The sequence below is a fragment of the Phyllobates terribilis genome, unplaced genomic scaffold, assembly GCF_046119375.1.
Source record: "Phyllobates terribilis strain yellow unplaced genomic scaffold, ASM4611937v1 Scaffold_7__3_contigs__length_470593459, whole genome shotgun sequence".
Lineage (NCBI taxonomy): Eukaryota > Metazoa > Chordata > Amphibia > Anura > Dendrobatidae > Phyllobates > Phyllobates terribilis.
In genome coordinates, this window is record NW_027362767.1 from 190,663,096 (window position 1) to 190,681,382 (window position 18,287).

General features: G+C 62.6%; 1 protein-coding gene across 1 annotated transcript in view; it reads right to left on the bottom strand.

The window, feature by feature from the left end:
• Positions 1–17,765, bottom strand: part of RPS4X (ribosomal protein S4 X-linked) — a 528,117-nt gene extending 510,352 nt beyond the window's left edge. The window contains exon 1 of the mRNA XM_073639625.1: positions 17,755–17,765. Coding sequence (XP_073495726.1) covers positions 17,755–17,757 — 3 coding nt within the window. The 5' untranslated portion in view covers positions 17,758–17,765. The remainder of the gene's footprint in view (positions 1–17,754) is intronic.
• Between the last annotated feature and the right edge of the window lie 522 nt (positions 17,766–18,287).

The following is an 18,287-nucleotide window of genomic DNA, read 5'->3' on the forward strand; positions in this document are numbered from 1 at the left end:
GATGGGGACGTGGTGGCTGTGGAGGGCACACAGTGAGGGGGATGTGGTGGCTGCGGAGGGCAGACAGTGAAGGATGTGGTGACTGCGGAGGGCACACAGTGAAGGAGACATGGTGGCTGCGGAGGGCACACAGTGAGGGGGGACGTGGTGGCTGCAGAGGGCACACAGTGAGGGGGACGTGGTGGCTGCGGAGGGCAGACAGTGAGGGGGACTTGGTGGCTGCGGAGGGCACACACTGAGGGGGACGCGGTGGCTGCGGAGGGCAGACAGTGAGGGGGATGCGGTGGCTGCGGAGGGCATACAGTGATGGGGACATGGTGGATGCGGAGGGCAGACAGTGAGGGGGACGTGTTGGCTGCGGAGGGCTGACAGTGATGGGGACGTGGTGGCTGTGGAGGGCACACACTGAGGGGGACGTGATGGCTGCGAAGGACACACACTGAGGGGGACGCAGTGGCTGTGGAGGGCACACAGTGAGGGGGACGCGGTGGCTGCAGAGGGCAGACAGTGAGGGGGACGTGGTGGCTGTGGAGGGCACACAGTGAAGGAGACGTGGTGGCTGCGGAGGGCACACAGTGAGGGGGACGTGGTGGCTGCGGAAGGCACACAGTGAGGGGGACGTGGTGGCTGCAGAGGGCACATAGTGAGGGGGACGTGGTGGCTGCGGAGGGCACACAGTGGGGGGGACGTGGTGGCTGCAGAGGGCACATAGTGAGGGGGACGTGGTGGCTGCGGAGGGCAGACAATGAGAGGGACGTGGTGGCTGCGGAGGGCACACAGTGAGGGGGACGTGGTGGCAGCAGAGGGCACATAGTGAGGGGGACGTGGTGGCTGCGGAGGGCAGACAGTGAGTGGGACGTGGTGGCTGCGGAGGGCACACAGAGAAGGAGACGTGGTGGCTGCGGAGGGCACACAGTGAGGGGGACGCGGTGGCTGCGGAGGGCACACAGTGAGGGACGTGGTGGCTGCGGAGGGCAGACAGTGAGGGGGACGTGGTGGCTGCGGAGGGCACACAGTGGGGGGGACGTGGTGGCAGCAGAGGGCACATAGTGAGGGGGACGTGGTGGCTGCGGAGGGCAGACAGTGAGGGGGACGCAGTGGCTGTGGAGGGCACACAGTGAGGGGGACGCGGTGGCTGTGGAGGGCACACAGTGAGGGGGACGCGGTGGCTGCGGAGGGCACACAGTGAGGGACGTGGTGGCTGCGGAGGGCACACAGTGAAGGAGACGTGGTGGCTGCGGAGGGCACACAGTGAGGGGGATGTGGTGGCTGCGGAGGGCACACAGTGAGGGGGACGTGGTGGCTGCGGAGGGCACACAGTGAGGGACGTGGTGGCTGCGGAGGGCAGACAGTGAGGGAAGTGGTGACTGCGGAGGGCACACAGTGAAGGAGACGTGGTGGCTGCGGAGGTCACACAGTGAGGGGGACGTGGTGGCTGCAGAGGGCACACAGTGAGGGGGACGTGGTGGCTGCGGAGGGCAGACAGTGAGGGGGACGTGGTGGCTGCAGAGGGCACATAGTGAGGGGGACGTGGTGGCTGCAGAGGGCACACAGTGAGGGACGTGGTGGCTGCGGAGGGCAGACAGTGAGGGGGACGTGGTGGCTGTGGAGGGCACACAGTGAAGGAGACGTGGTGGCTGCAGAGGGCACACAGTGAGGGGGACGCGGTGGCTGCGGAGGGCACACAGTGAGGGGGACGTGGTGGCTGCGGAAGGCACACAGTGAGGGGGACGTGGTGGCTGCAGAGGGCACATAGTGAGGGGGACGTGGTGGCTGCGGAGGGCACACAGTGAGGGGGACGTGGTGGCTGCAGAGGGCACATAGTGATGGGGACGTGGTGGCTGCGGAGGACAGACAATGAGGGGGACGTGGTGGCTGCGGAGGGCACACAGTGAGGGGGACGTGGTGGCTGCAGAGGGCACATAGTGAGGGGGACGTGGTGGCTGCGGAGGGCAGACAATGAGGGGGACGTGGTGGCTGCGGAGGGCACACAGTGAGGGAGACGTGGTGGCAGCAGAGGGCACATAGTGAGGGGGACGTGGTGGCTGCGGAGGGCAGACAGTGAGGGGGACGCGGTGGCTGCGGAGGGCACACAGTGAAGGAGACGTGGTGGCTGCGGAGGGCACACAGTGAGGGGGACGCGGTGGCTGCGGAGGGCACACAGTGAGGGACGTGGTGGCTGCGGAGGGCAGACAGTGAGGGGGACGTGGTGGCTGTGGAGGGCACACAGTGAAGGAGACGTGGTGGCTGCGGAGGGCACACAGTGAGGGGGATGTGGTGGCTGCGGAGGGCACACAGTGAGGGGGACGTGGTGGCTGCGGAGGGCACACAGTGAGGGACGTGGTGGCTGCGGAGGGCAGACAGTGAGGGACGTGGTGACTGCGGAGGGCACACAGTGAAGGAGACGTGGTGGCTGCGGAGGTCACACAGTGAGGGAGACGTGGTGGCTGCAGAGGGCACACAGTGAGGGAGACGTGGTGGCTGCGGAGGGCAGACAGTGAGGGGGACGTGGTGGCTGCGGAGGGCAGACAGTGAGGGGGACTTGGTGGCTGCGGAGGGCAGACAGTGAGGGGGACGCGGTGGCTGCGTAGGGCACACACTGAGGGGGACGTGGTGGCTGTGGAGGGCACACACTGAGGGGGACGTGGTGGCTGTGGAGGGCACACACTGAGGGGGACGTGGTGGCTGCGGAGGGCACACACTGAGGGGGATGTGGTGGCTGCGGAGGGCACACAGTGAGGGGGACGTGGTGGCTGCGGAGGGCAGACAGTGAGGGGGACGTGGTGGCTGTGGAGGGCAGACAGTGAGGGGGATGCGGTGGCTGCGGAGGGCACACAGTGATGGGGACGTGGTGGCTGCGGAGGGAACACAGTGATGGGGACATGGTGGCTGCGAAGGGCACACAGTGATGGGGACGCGGTGGCTGCGGAGGGCACACAGTGATGGGGATGTGGTGGCTGCGGAGGGCACACAGTGATGGGGACGCGGTGGCTGCGAAGGGCACACAGTGAAGGGGACGTGGTGGCTGCGGAGGGCACACAGTGAGGGGGACGTGGTGGCTGTGGAGGGCAGACAGTGAGGGGATGCGGTGGCTGCGGAGGGCAGACAGTGAGGGGGACGCGGTGGCTGCGGAGGGCTCACAGTGATGGGGACATGGTGGATGCGGAGGGCACACAGTGAGGGGGACGCGGTGGCTGCGGAGGGCACCCAGTGATGGGGACGTGGTGGCTGTGGAGGGCACACACTGAGGGGGACGTGGTGGCTGTGGAGGGCACACACTGAGGGGGACGTGGTGGCTGCGGAGGGCACACAGTGAGGGGGACGTGGTGGCTGCGGAGGGCAGACAGTGAGGGGGACGTGGTGGCTGCGGAGGGCAGACAGTGAGGGAGACGTGGTGGCTGTGGAGGGCAGACAGTGAGGGGGACGCGGTGGCTGCGGAGGGCACACAGTGAGGGACGTGGTGGCTGCGGAGGGCAGACAGTGAGGGGGACGTGGTGGCTGTGGAGGGCACACAGTGAAGGAGACGTGGTGGCTGCGGAGGGCACACAGTGAGGGGGATGTGGTGGCTGCGGAGGGCACACAGTGAGGGGGACGTGGTGGCTGCGGAGGGCACACAGTGAAGGACGTGGTGGCTGCGGAGGGCAGACAGTGAGGGACGTGGTGACTGCGGAGGGCACACAGTGAAGGAGACGTGGTGGCTGCGGAGGTCACACAGTGAGGGAGACGTGGTGGCTGCAGAGGGCACACAGTGAGGGAGACGTGGTGGCTGCGGAGGGCAGACAGTGAGGGGGACGTGGTGGCTGCGGAGGGCAGACAGTGAGGGGGACTTGGTGGCTGCGGAGGGCAGACAGTGAGGGGGACGCGGTGGCTGCGTAGGGCACACACTGAGGGGGACGTGGTGGCTGTGGAGGGCACACACTGAGGGGGACGTGGTGGCTGTGGAGGGCACACACTGAGGGGGACGTGGTGGCTGCGGAGGGCACACACTGAGGGGGATGTGGTGGCTGCGGAAGGCACACAGTGAGGGGGACGTGGTGGCTGCGGAGGGCAGACAGTGAGGGGGACGTGGTGGCTGTGGAGGGCAGACAGTGAGGGGGATGCGGTGGCTGCGGAGGGCACACAGTGATGGGGACGTGGTGGCTGCGGAGGGAACACAGTGATGGGGACATGGTGGCTGCGAAGGGCACACAGTGATGGGGACGCGGTGGCTGCGGAGGGCACACAGTGATGGGGATGTGGTGGCTGCGGAGGGCACACAGTGATGGGGACGCGGTGGCTGCGAAGGGCACACAGTGAAGGGGACGTGGTGGCTGCGGAGGGCACACAGTGAGGGGGACGTGGTGGCTGTGGAGGGCAGACAGTGAGGGGATGCGGTGGCTGCGGAGGGCAGACAGTGAGGGGGACGCGGTGGCTGCGGAGGGCTCACAGTGATGGGGACATGGTGGATGCGGAGGGCACACAGTGAGGGGGACGCGGTGGCTGCGGAGGGCACCCAGTGATGGGGACGTGGTGGCTGTGGAGGGCACACACTGAGGGGGACGTGGTGGCTGTGGAGGGCACACACTGAGGGGGACGTGGTGGCTGCGGAGGGCACACAGTGAGGGGGACGTGGTGGCTGCGGAGGGCAGACAGTGAGGGGGACGTGGTGGCTGCGGAGGGCAGACAGTGAGGGAGACGTGGTGGCTGTGGAGGGCAGACAGTGAGGGGGACGTGGTGGCTGCGGAGGGCACACAGTGATGGGGACGTGGTGGCTGCGGAGGGCACACGGTGATGGGGACATGGTGGCTGCGAAGGGCACACAGTGATGGGGACGCGGTGGCTGCGGAGGGCACACAGTGATGGGGATGTGGTGGCTGCGGAGGGCACACAGTGATGGGGATGTGGTGGCTGCGGAGGGCACACAGTGATGGGGACGTGGTGGCTGCGGAGGGCACACAGTGAGGGGGACGTGGTGGCTGTGGAGGGCAGACAGTGAGGGGATGCGGTGGCAGCGGAGGGCAGACAGTGAGGGGGACGCGGTGGCTGCGGAGGGCTCACAGTGATGGGGATATGGTGGATGCGGAGGGCACACAGTGAGGGGGACGCGGTGGCTGCGGAGGGCACACAGTGGGGGGGACGTGGTGGCTGCAGAGGGCACATAGTGAGGGGGACGTGGTGGCTGCGGAGGGCAGACAATGAGAGGGACGTGGTGGCTGCGGAGGGCACACAGTGAGGGGGACGTGGTGGCAGCAGAGGGCACATAGTGAGGGGGACGTGGTGGCTGCGGAGGGCAGACAGTGAGGGGGACGTGGTGGCTGCGGAGGGCACACAGTGAAGGAGACGTGGTGGCTGCGGAGGGCACACAGTGAGGGGGACGCGGTGGCTGCGGAGGGCACACAGTGAGGGACGTGGTGGCTGCGGAGGGCAGACAGTGAGGGGGACGTGGTGGCTGCGGAGGGCACACAGTGGGGGGGACGTGGTGGCAGCAGAGGGCACATAGTGAGGGGGACGTGGTGGCTGCGGAGGGCAGACAGTGAGGGGGACGCAGTGGCTGTGGAGGGCACACAGTGAGGGGGACGCGGTGGCTGTGGAGGGCACACAGTGAGGGGGACGCGGTGGCTGCGGAGGGCACACAGTGAGGGACGTGGTGGCTGCGGAGGGCACACAGTGAAGGAGACGTGGTGGCTGCGGAGGGCACACAGTGAGGGGGATGTGGTGGCTGCGGAGGGCACACAGTGAGGGGGACGTGGTGGCTGCGGAGGGCACACAGTGAGGGACGTGGTGGCTGCGGAGGGCAGACAGTGAGGGAAGTGGTGACTGCGGAGGGCACACAGTGAAGGAGACGTGGTGGCTGCGGAGGTCACACAGTGAGGGGGACGTGGTGGCTGCAGAGGGCACACAGTGAGGGGGACGTGGTGGCTGCGGAGGGCAGACAGTGAGGGGGACGTGGTGGCTGCAGAGGGCACATAGTGAGGGGGACGTGGTGGCTGCAGAGGGCACACAGTGAGGGACGTGGTGGCTGCGGAGGGCAGACAGTGAGGGGGACGTGGTGGCTGTGGAGGGCACACAGTGAAGGAGACGTGGTGGCTGCAGAGGGCACACAGTGAGGGGGACGCGGTGGCTGCGGAGGGCACACAGTGAGGGGGACGTGGTGGCTGCGGAAGGCACACAGTGAGGGGGACGTGGTGGCTGCAGAGGGCACATAGTGAGGGGGACGTGGTGGCTGCGGAGGGCACACAGTGAGGGGGACGTGGTGGCTGCAGAGGGCACATAGTGAGGGGGACGTGGTGGCTGCGGAGGGCAGACAATGAGGGGGACGTGGTGGCTGCGGAGGGCACACAGTGAGGGGGACGTGGTGGCTGCAGAGGGCACATAGTGAGGGGGACGTGGTGGCTGCGGAGGGCAGACAATGAGGGGGACGTGGTGGCTGCGGAGGGCACACAGTGAGGGAGACGTGGTGGCAGCAGAGGGCACATAGTGAGGGGGACGTGGTGGCTGCGGAGGGCAGACAGTGAGGGGGACGCGGTGGCTGCGGAGGGCACACAGTGAAGGAGACGTGGTGGCTGCGGAGGGCACACAGTGAGGGGGACGCGGTGGCTGCGGAGGGCACACAGTGAGGGACGTGGTGGCTGCGGAGGGCAGACAGTGAGGGGGACGTGGTGGCTGTGGAGGGCACACAGTGAAGGAGACGTGGTGGCTGCGGAGGGCACACAGTGAGGGGGATGTGGTGGCTGCGGAGGGCACACAGTGAGGGGGACGTGGTGGCTGCGGAGGGCACACAGTGAGGGACGTGGTGGCTGCGGAGGGCAGACAGTGAGGGACGTGGTGACTGCGGAGGGCACACAGTGAAGGAGACGTGGTGGCTGCGGAGGTCACACAGTGAGGGGGACGTGGTGGCTGCAGAGGGCACACAGTGAGGGAGACGTGGTGGCTGCGGAGGGCAGACAGTGAGGGGGACGTGGTGGCTGCGGAGGGCAGACAGTGAGGGGGACTTGGTGGCTGCGGAGGGCAGACAGTGAGGGGGACGCGGTGGCTGCGTAGGGCACACACTGAGGGGGACGTGGTGGCTGTGGAGGGCACACACTGAGGGGGACGTGGTGGCTGTGGAGGGCACACACTGAGGGGGACGTGGTGGCTGCGGAGGGCACACACTGAGGGGGATGTGGTGGCTGCGGAGGGCACACAGTGAGGGGGACGTGGTGGCTGCGGAGGGCAGACAGTGAGGGGGACGTGGTGGCTGTGGAGGGCAGACAGTGAGGGGGATGCGGTGGCTGCGGAGGGAACACAGTGATGGGGACATGGTGGCTGCGAAGGGCACACAGTGATGGGGACGCGGTGGCTGCGGAGGGCACACAGTGATGGGGATGTGGTGGCTGCGGAGGGCACACAGTGATGGGGACGCGGTGGCTGCGAAGGGCACACAGTGAAGGGGACGTGGTGGCTGCGGAGGGCACACAGTGAGGGGGACGTGGTGGCTGTGGAGGGCAGACAGTGAGGGGATGCGGTGGCTGCGGAGGGCAGACAGTGAGGGGGACGCGGTGGCTGCGGAGGGCTCACAGTGATGGGGACATGGTGGATGCGGAGGGCACACAGTGAGGGGGACGCGGTGGCTGCGGAGGGCACCCAGTGATGGGGACGTGGTGGCTGTGGAGGGCACACACTGAGGGGGACGTGGTGGCTGTGGAGGGCACACACTGAGGGGGACGTGGTGGCTGCGGAGGGCACACAGTGAGGGGGACGTGGTGGCTGCGGAGGGCAGACAGTGAGGGGGACGTGGTGGCTGCGGAGGGCAGACAGTGAGGGAGACGTGGTGGCTGTGGAGGGCAGACAGTGAGGGGGACGTGGTGGCTGCGGAGGGCACACAGTGATGGGGACGTGGTGGCTGCGGAGGGCACACAGTGATGGGGACATGGTGGCTGCGAAGGGCACACAGTGATGGGGACGCGGTGGCTGCGGAGGGCACACAGTGATGGGGATGTGGTGGCTGCGGAGGGCACACAGTGATGGGGATGTGGTGGCTGCGGAGGGCACACAGTGATGGGGACGTGGTGGCTGCGGAGGGCACACAGTGAGGGGGACGTGGTGGCTGTGGAGGGCAGACAGTGAGGGGATGCGGTGGCAGCGGAGGGCAGACAGTGAGGGGGACGCGGTGGCTGCGGAGGGCTCACAGTGATGGGGATATGGTGGATGCGGAGGGCACACAGTGAGGGGGACGCGGTGGCTGCGGAGGGCACCTAGTGATGGGGACGTGGTGGCTGCGGAGGGCAGACAGTGATGGGGACATGGTGGCTGCAGAGGGCACACAGTGAGGGAGATGTGGTGGCTGCGCAGGGCACATACTGAGGGGGACGCAGTGGCTGTGGAGGGAACACACTGAGGGGGACGCAGTGGCTGTGGAGGGCACACAGTGAGGGGGACGTGGTGGCTGCAGAGGGCACACACTGAGGGGGGCGTGGTGGCTGCGGAGGGCAGACAGTGAGGGGGACGTGGTGGCTGCGGAGGGCAGACAGTGAGGGGGACGTGGTGGCTGTGGAGGGCAGACAGTGAGGGGGACGCGGTGGCTGCGGAGGGCACACAGTGAGGGAGACGTGGTGACTGCGGTGGGCATACAGTGATGGGGACATGGTGGCTGCGGAGGGCACACAGTGAGAGAGACGTGGTGGCTGCGGAGGGCACACACTGAGGGGGACGCAGTGGCTGCAGAGGGCACACACTGAGGGAGATATGGTGGCTGTGGAGGGCACACAGTGAGGGAGACGTGGTGACTGCGGTGGGCATACAGTGATGGGGACATGGTGGCTGCGGAGGGCACACACTGAGGGGGACGCGGTGGCTGCGGAGGGCACACACTGAGGGGGACGCGGTGGCTGCAGAGGGCACACACTGAGGGAGACATGGTGGCTGCGGAGGGCACACACTGATGGGGACGCACTGGCTGTGGAGGGCACACACTGAGGGGGACGTGGTGGCTGCGAAGGGCACACACTGAGGGGGACGTGGTGGCTGCGGAGGGCACACACTGAGGGGGACGCGGTGGCTGCGGAGGGCACACACTGAGGGAGACATGGTGGCTGCGGAGGGCACACACTGAGGGCAACGTGGTGGCTGTGGGGGGCACACACTGAGGGGGACGTGGTGGCTGTGGAGGGCACACACGGAGGGGGACGTGGTGGCTGTGGAGGGCACACACTGAGGGGGACATGGTGGCTGCGGAGGGCAGACAGTGAGGGGGACGTGGTGGCTGCGGAGGGCACACAGTGATGGGGACGTGGTGGCTGCGGAGGGCACACAGTGAGGGGGACGTGGTGGCTGTGGAGGGCACACACTGAGGGGGACATGGTGGCTGCGGAGGGCAGACAGTGATGGGGACGTGGTGGCTGCGGAGGGCACACAGTGAAGGAGACGTGGTGGCTGCGGAGGGCACACAGTGAGGTGGACGTGGTGGCTGCAGAGGGCACAAAGTGAGGGGGACGTTGTGGCTGCAGAGGGCACACAGTGAGGGGAACGTGGTGGCTGCGGAGGGCAGACAGTGAGGGGGACGTGGTGGCTGCGGAGGGAACACACTGAGGGGGACGCGGTGGCTGCGGAGGGCAGACAGTGAAGGGGACGCGGTGGCTGCGGAGGGCACACAGTGATGGGGACATAGTGGATGCGGAGGGCACACAGTGAGGGGGACGCGGTGGCTGCGGAGGGCACACAGTGATGGGGACGCGGTGGCTGCGAAGAGCACACAGTGAAGGGGATGTGGTGGCTGCAGAGGGCAGACAGTGAGGGGGACGTTGTGGCTGCGGAGGGCAGACAGTGAGGGGGACGTGGTGGCTGCGGAGGGCAGACAGTGAGGGGGACGTGGTGGCTGTGGAGGGCACACAGTGATGGGGACGCGGTGGCTGCGAAGGGCACACAGTGAAGGGTACGTGGTGGCTGCGGAGGGCACACAGTGAGGGGGACCTAGTGGCTGCGGAGGGCACACCGTGAGGGAGACGTGGTGGCTGTGGAGGGCACACACTGAGGGGGACGCGGTGGCTGCGGAGGGCACACACTGAGGAGGACGTGGTGGCTGCGGAGGGCACACAGTGATGGGGACGTGGTGGCTGCAGAGGGCACACAGTGAGGGAGACGTGGTGGCTGCGGAGGGTAGACAGTGAGGTGGACGTGGTGGCTGCGGAGGGCACACAGTGAAGGAGACGTGGTGGCTGCGGAGGGCACACAGTGAGGGGGACGTGGTGGCTGTGGAGGGCACACAGTGAGGGGGATGTGGTGGCTGCGGAGGGCAGACAGTGAGGGACGTGGTGACTGCGGAGGGCACACAGTGAAGGAGACATGGTGGCTGCGGAGGGCACACAGTGAGGGGGGACGTGGTGGCTGCAGAGGGCACACAGTGAGGGGGACGTGGTGGCTGCGGAGGGCAGACAGTGAGGGGGACTTGGTGGCTGCGGAGGGCACACACTGAGGGGGACGCGGTGGCTGCGGAGGGCAGACAGTGAGGGGGACGCGGTGGCTGCGGAGGGCATACAGTGATGGGGACATGGTGGATGCGGAGGGCAGACAGTGAGGGGGACGTGTTGGCTGCGGAGGGCTGACAGTGATGGGGACGTGGTGGCTGTGGAGGGCACACACTGAGGGGGACGTGATGGCTGCGAAGGACAAACACTGAGGGGGACGCAGTGGCTGTGGAGGGCACACAGTGAGGGGGACGTGGTGGCTGCGGAGGGCATACACCGAGGGAGACGTGGTGGCTGAGGAGGGCACACAATGAGGGGAACGTGGTGGCTGTGGAGGGCACACACTGAGGGGGACGCAGTGGCTGTGGAGGGCACACAGTGATGGGGACATGGTGGATGCGGAGGGCACACACCGAGGGAGACGTGGTGGCTGAGGAGGGCACACAATGAGGGGAACGTGGTGGCTGTGGAGGGCACACACTGAGGGGGACGTGGTGGCTTTGGAGGGCACACACTGAGGGGAACGTGGTGGCTGTGGAGGGCACACACTGAGGGGGATGTGGTGGCTGTGGAGGGCTCACACTGAGGGGGACATGGTGGCTGCGGAGGGCCGACAGTGAGGGGGACGTGGTGGCTGCGGAGGGCACACAGTGAAGGAGACGTGGTGGCTGCGGAGGGCACACAGTGAGGGGGACGTGGTGGCTGCAGAGGGCAGACAGTGAGGGGGACGTGGTGGCTGCGGAGGGCACACACTGAGGGGGACATGGTGGCTGCGGAGGGCCGACAGTGAGGGGGACGTGGTGGCTGCGGAGGGCACACAGTGAAGGAGACGTGGTGGCTGCGGAGGGCACACAGTGAGGGGGACGCGGTGGCTGCGGAGGGCACACAGTGATGGGGACATGGTGAATGCGGAGGGCACACAGTGAGGGGGACATGGTGGCTGTGGAGGGTGCTAAATGTTATGAGGAATGAACCACAATAGTCAGCTTTGTTTTGTAAGTGGGGATAAACATTTCAACTGTCGACATAACTTCAGGAACTCCTCCAATGATTGTTTTCCCTTACCAGGTATGTTGCGGTACCACGTGACTGCTTTTATGATCTGCCTGCCAAATCTCTCAGTGGTTGCTGCATGATCACTTTTGAATTTTCTCATTGCAAATCTACGAGACACTGGAGAATCTTGTTCTGAGTGTCATATATTCTGCTCAAAAAACTAACGGGAACACTGAAATACCCCCTCCTGGATGTGAATGAATGAAATCTTCTCATTGAATACTTTGTTCTGTATAAAGCTGAATGTGCTGACAACAAAATCACACAAAAATCATCAATGGAAATCACATTTATTAACCAATGGAGGCCTGGATGTGGAGTCACCCCCAAAATTAAAGTGGAAACACACTACAGGCTGATCCAACTGTGATGTAATGTCCTTAAAACCAGTCACAATGAGTCTCAGTATTGTGTGTGGCCTCCACGTGCCTGTATGACCTCCCTACAACGCCTGGGCATGCTCCTGATGAGGCTGAGTATTGTGTGTGGCCTCCACGTGCCTGTATGACCTCCCTACAACGCCTGGGCATGCTCCTGATGAGGCTCAGTATTGTGTGTGGCCTCCACGTGCCTGTATGACCTCCCTACAACGCCTGGGCATGCTCCTGATGAGACTGAGTATTGTGTGTGGCCTCCATGTGCCTGTATGACCTCCCTACAACGCCTGGGCATGCTCCTGATGAGGCTGAGTATTGTGTGTGGCCTCCACGTGCCTGTATGACCTCCCTACAACGCCTGGGCATGCTCCTGATGAGGCTGAGTATTGTGTGTGGCCTCCACGTGCCTGTATGACCTCCCTACAACGCCTGGGCATGCTCCTGATGAGGCTCAGTATTGTGTGTGGCCTCCAGGTGCCTGTATGACCTCCCTACAACGCCTGGGCATGCTCCTGATGAGGTTGAGTATTGTGTGTGGCCTCCACGTGCCTGTATGACCTCCCTACAACGCCTGGGCATGCTCCTGATGAGACTGAGTATTGTGTGTGGCCTCCACGTGCCTGTATGACCTCCCTACAACGCCTGGGCATGCTCCTGATGAGGCTGAGTATTGTGTGTGGCCTCCACGTGCCTGTATGACCTCCCTACAACGCCTGGGCATGCTCCTGATGAGGCGGAGTATTGTGTGTGGCCTCCACGTGCCTGTATGACCTCCCTACATCACCTGGGCATGCTCCTGATGAGGCGGAGTATTGTGTGTGGCCTCCACGTGCCTGTATGACCTCCCTACAACGCCTGGGCATGCTCCTGATGAGGCTGAGTATTGTCCATGGCCTCCACGTGCCTGTATGACCTCCCTACAACGCCTGGGCATGCTCCTGATGAGGCTGAGTATTGTGTGTGGCCTCCATGTGCCTGTATGACCTCCCTACAATGCCTGGGCATGCTCCTGATGAGGCTGAGTATTGTGTGTGGCCTCCACGTGCCTGTATGGCCTCCCTACAACGCCTCGGCATGCTCCTGATGAGGCTGAGTATTGTGTGTGGCCTCCATGTGCCTGTATGACCTCCCTACAATGCCTGGGCATGCTCCTGATGAGGCTGAGTATTGTGTGTGGCCTCCACATGCCTGTATGACCTCCCTACAACGCCTGGGCATTCTCCTGATGAGGCTGAGTATTGTGTGTGGCCTCCACGTGCCTGTATGACCTCCCTACAACGCCTGGGCATGCTCCTGATGAGGCTGAGTATTGTGTGTGGCCTCCACGTGCCTGTATGACCTCCCTACAACGCCTGGGCATGCTCCTGATGAGGCTGAGTATTGTGTGTGGCCTCCACATGCCTGTATGACCTCCCTACAACGCCTGGGCATGCTCCTGATGAGGCTGAGTATTGTGTGTGGCCTCCACGTGCCTGTATGACCTCCCTACAACACCTGGGCATGCTCCTGATGAGGCTGAGTATTGTGTGTGGCCTCCACGTGCCTGTATGACCTCCCTACAACGCCTGGGCATGCTCCTGATGAGGCTCAGTATTGTGTGTGGCCTCCACGTGCCTGTATGACCTTCCTACAACGCCTGGGCATGCTCCTGATGAGGCTGAGTATTGTGTGTGGCCTCCACGTGCCTGTATGACCTCCCTACAACACCTGGGCATGCTCCTGATGAGGTTGAGTATTGTGTGTGGACTCCACATGCCTGTATGACCTCCCTACAACGCCTGGGCATGCTCCTGATGAGGCTGAGTATTGTGTGTGGCCTCCACGTGCCTGTATGACCTCCCTACAACGCCTGGGCATGCTCCTGATGAGACTGAGTATTGTGTGTGGCCTCCACGTGCCTGTATGACCTCCCTACAACGCCTGGGCATGCTCCTGATGAGGCTGAGTATTGTGTGTGGCCTCCACGTGCCTGTATGACCTCCCTACAACGCCTGGGCATGCTCCTGATGAGGCTGAGTATTGTGTGTGGCCTCCATGTGCCTGTATGACCTCCCTACAATGCCTGGGCATGCTCCTGATGAGGCTGAGTATTGTGTGTGGCCTCCACGTGCCTGTATGGCCTCCCTACAATGCCTGGGCATGCTCCTGATGAGGCTGAGTATTGTGTGTGGCCTCCATGTGCCTGTATGACCTCCCTACAATGCCTGGGCATGCTCCTGATGAGGCTGAGTATTGTGTGTGGCCTCCACATGCCTGTATGACCTCCCTACAATGCCTGGGCATGCTCCTGATGAGGCTGAGTATTGTGTGTGGCCTCCACGTGCCTGTATGACCTCCCTACAACGCCTGGGCATGCTCCTGATGAGGCTGAGTATTGTGTGTGGCCTCCACGTGCCTGTATGACCTCCCTACAACGCCTGGGCATGCTCCTGATGAGGCTGAGTATTGTGTGTGGCCTCCACATGCCTGTATGACCTCCCTACAACGCCTGGGCATGCTCCTGATGAGGCTGAGTATTGTGTGTGGCCTCCACGTGCCTGTATGACCTCCCTACAACACCTGGGCATGCTCCTGATGAGGCTGAGTATTGTGTGTGGCCTCCACGTGCCTGTATGACCTCCCTACAACGCCTGGGTATGCTCCTGATGAGGCTCAGTATTGTGTGTGGCCTCCACGTGCCTGTATGACCTTCCTACAACGCCTGGGCATGCTCCTGATGAGGCTGAGTATTGTGTGTGGCCTCCACGTGCCTGTATGACCTCCCTACAACACCTGGGCATGCTCCTGATGAGGTTGAGTATTGTGTGTGGCCTCCACATGCCTGTATGACCTCCCTACAACGCCTGGGCATGCTCCTGATGAGGCTGAGTATTGTGTGTGGCCTCCACGTGCCTGTATGACCTCCCTACAACGCCTGGGCATGCTCCTGATGAGGCTGAGTATTGTGTGTGGCCTCCACGTGCCTATGTGACCTCCCTACAACGCCTGGGCATGCTCCTGATGAGGCTGAGTATTGTGTGTGGCCTCCACATGCCTGTATGGCCTCCCTACAACGCCTGGGCATGCTCCTGATGAGGCTGAGTATTGTGTGTGTGACGCGCCCCTGGGCCTGCTGTGTCGCGCAGCGTCTCGCGCACGGGGGCTTACCCGTAACCGGATCAGATGAGGGTTGTAGTCTCCGAGTGGCGGGGACCCGGTCCGTGCCCAGGGAGTCAGACTCAGTGTGTGGCAGTCTTGATAGATGTTATTTGAGTGTCGACTACGCCACCCGTTGATTTGCAGCTATGGAGCTGCCGCTGCAGGGCAGACCGCTGAGGCCGGTGTAGAATTGTGCAGCGTGATAGTATAACCCCCAACGGGAGGGGTATGGCCTCAGGGCAGCCGACGTGGAAGATGGGGGTAGCAGGAACCACTCAGAGACGGTGCGGTGTAATTCAGGGTCTTTACTGGTAACAACGATAGACCCTCCCGGAGTACTTGCTAGCGAACGGGGCCTGGTCAGTCCTTGAGCAGATGGGATCTCCCCTGGCCAGGCGGAGTTGTAGGCCTCCCAAACTGACTGTACTCTTCTGGCTACCTTGCTAGAAGCGGATATAAGTAGCCCACGTCCCTGAGTGTACCGTGTGGTGCTCACCCGTATGGCCGGTGACTCGGGGCCTTCTATTGGCTTCCGCTCCACGATGGCGGTGCTGGTCCCACACGTGTGACCGTGCCTTCGGGTTTCTGGGCCTGAGGACCTGAAATCCCCTGCCGGTCGGCTTCTGCTGCTGGGTAAGAGTTGGTCCCCACAGCCTTGGACGCCGGGTCCGGTAAGAAAGCTTCTCAGTCAGGGCGAGCTCTGCAGCTGCCAGCCCCTGACTCGTAGTAGTATTGCTCCCACTGAGCTCCTGCTGTTTCTTCCTATGACTGTTTCTTGTCTCTACTCTCCTTGACTCCTAACCCTGCTTCAGCCCCGGGTTTATATAGGGGAAGTTCTTCCCCTCCCAAGACTGGGCAGGAGGTGTGGCATGCACAGGATCCCTGACCAAAGGACCTCCCACCTGCTCTCAGACATAACATCTCTATCACTGTGGCAACCAGACCCCTGGGGTGTCACATTCCCCCCTAGTGAAATTTAGTACTCCGGGACTAAACATATTTTAGAAAAACATAACAAGATAAAAACAATAATAATACAATAAGAAAAACATATAAAGATGGTTACGGCATGTCCGTAACCGGGTGCAGTCTTTGAAGAAAAGCAAGGTGTCCATTTCACCAAAACAGGGAGACGTAACCAGGTAGGGGTTTGTCCTACCCCGAGTCCTTAACAGTCTTTATTCCGTCCTGGGTTACGCTCCAACTATGTACAAGGATTCCCGGTAAATCCGCCAAGGACTCCTACAAATAACTAGAAACACAAAATTATACACAAGCAACAATACACAGGTAAACATAAATAAAACAATTTATACACTTCAAATCCTCCACCGTGCGGGTAACTGGCCTCTAGTGGCCCTAGTGGACCTACGGAGCTGACTGCCTAGCCCTGAACTACAGGGTGTAGGAGCTGTCAAGGGTAAACTGGGCAGCTGTCTACCGGCTCTTTGGCTCACTAGGGATATGGCAGGCTCACTGCAAGCAGAGGGTTGATCCTCCTGGTCTGCGGGTGTGGGGTCTTCTGCCTCCTGGACCGGCTGTTCTTCCAGCTCTACCTGTTGCTCCGTAGGTGCTTGGGATGCTGGTTGGAGGAAGGTGAGTACGGGTACCACAACTGCACCATTGACTTGAGTCCAAGACCGAGGGAAGTCCCCGAGCACAGTACTAACCATATCTTCCCTTTCCTCTACGGGTCGATGATCTTCTTGTTCCTCTTCAAGGTTCCTCAGTTGTTCGGGACACTTCTTCAGGTGGTCCCGGGATACAATAGCTGTGGTTTCCCCTCCGTCTTTACTGATGGTACAAACCTTCGGGTTCTCGTGGCTTGAGGGCAGTACGGTGTACGGGTCCTTTTCCCACTGGTCGTCCAACTTGTGGAGCCGTCTCTTCCTCTTCAAGACCTGCTCTCCGGGTACCAGGGGAACAGCGGGAGCATACTGGTTGTAAGTTTTCTCTTGTCTTTCCCTAGCCTGACAGAGACTTTGCTCCACGCTCTCCTGTACTCTCCGGTACTGCTGCTGCCTCTCTGTGTCCCAGTCTGTTTCTGGTGAAGTGTCCTCGGGTGTCAGGACTCCCATTTCCAGGTCAACAGGTAACTTACCAGGTCTTGCCCTCATTAGGTAAGCCGGGGTACAGTTGGTGGAACCTACCGGGATGTGGTTGTATAGGTCCACCAGATCGGGCAACTTCTCAGGCCACAGACTGCGTTCTTCCAGGGGCAACGTTTTTAAAAGATCCATTACCACCTGGTTCATTTTCTCACAAAGTCCATTAGTTTGCGGATGGTAGGGTGTCGTCCTTATCTTCCGGCAGCCATACAGATTGCAGAATTCCTGGAAGACCTCCGCTTCAAAGGCAGGTCCCTGGTCCGTCAGCACTTGGTCCGGGTACCCGTGTGGACGGCAAAAGTGCTGCTGGAAGGCTGTAGCTGCTGTTTGAGCCGTTAAGTCCTTGACGGGGACGACAACCAAGAACCGGGAGTAATGATCCACGATGGTTAACGCGTAGACTTAGCCACTTCTGCTTGGGGTCAGTTTTACATGATCCAAGGCTACCAGTTCCAACGGTTGCCGGGTGACGATGGACTGCAGGGGAGTCTTCTGGCTGGCACGGTCCTTCCTTCTCAGGTTGCACGGGCCACAGTCTCTGCACCACTTCTCAATGGTTCCCCTCATGCCTACCCAGTGGAATCGCTCGCGCAGCAGGAACTCCAGCTTCTTCCACCCGAAGTGTCCAGCTCCGTCGTGGTATGCCTCCATCACCATGGCTGCGTCTCTTCGTGGCACCACTACTTGCCAGAGTAGTTCATGCGTCCGGGAGTTAACCATTCTGCGGCACAACTTCCCCTTGTAAAGGAACAGTCGACTCTTCTCTGCCCATAGTTGTTTGGCTTCCTCCGGAGCGTCTGGTTCAAGGCAAGCCTCCGGGCGAGTCAGCATCTCCTTCACCAGTCGGACGGCAGGGTCGCTGTCTTGCGTTTCCGCCCAGTTGTAGTGAGGTAAGGGGTTCAACGTAGCAGCCTGCTTACTCCTTACCCGGTGGCAATACTGGATAGTCCCATGACGGTGGAACGCAGGGAGTTCAACTTCTTCCAGTCCCTCCGGATCTTCTCCTTCGTCCGGCAGGTTGGGCATCCTGGACAGGGCATCCGCGTTGGTATTGGAGTGTCCGGCCCGGTATTTGATTGTGAACTCGTAGTTGGACAGACGGGCCATCCACCTCTGCTCCAGGGCACCGAGTCTTGCCGTGTCCAGGTGTGTCAACGGGTTGTTATCCGTGTACACGGTGAACCGGG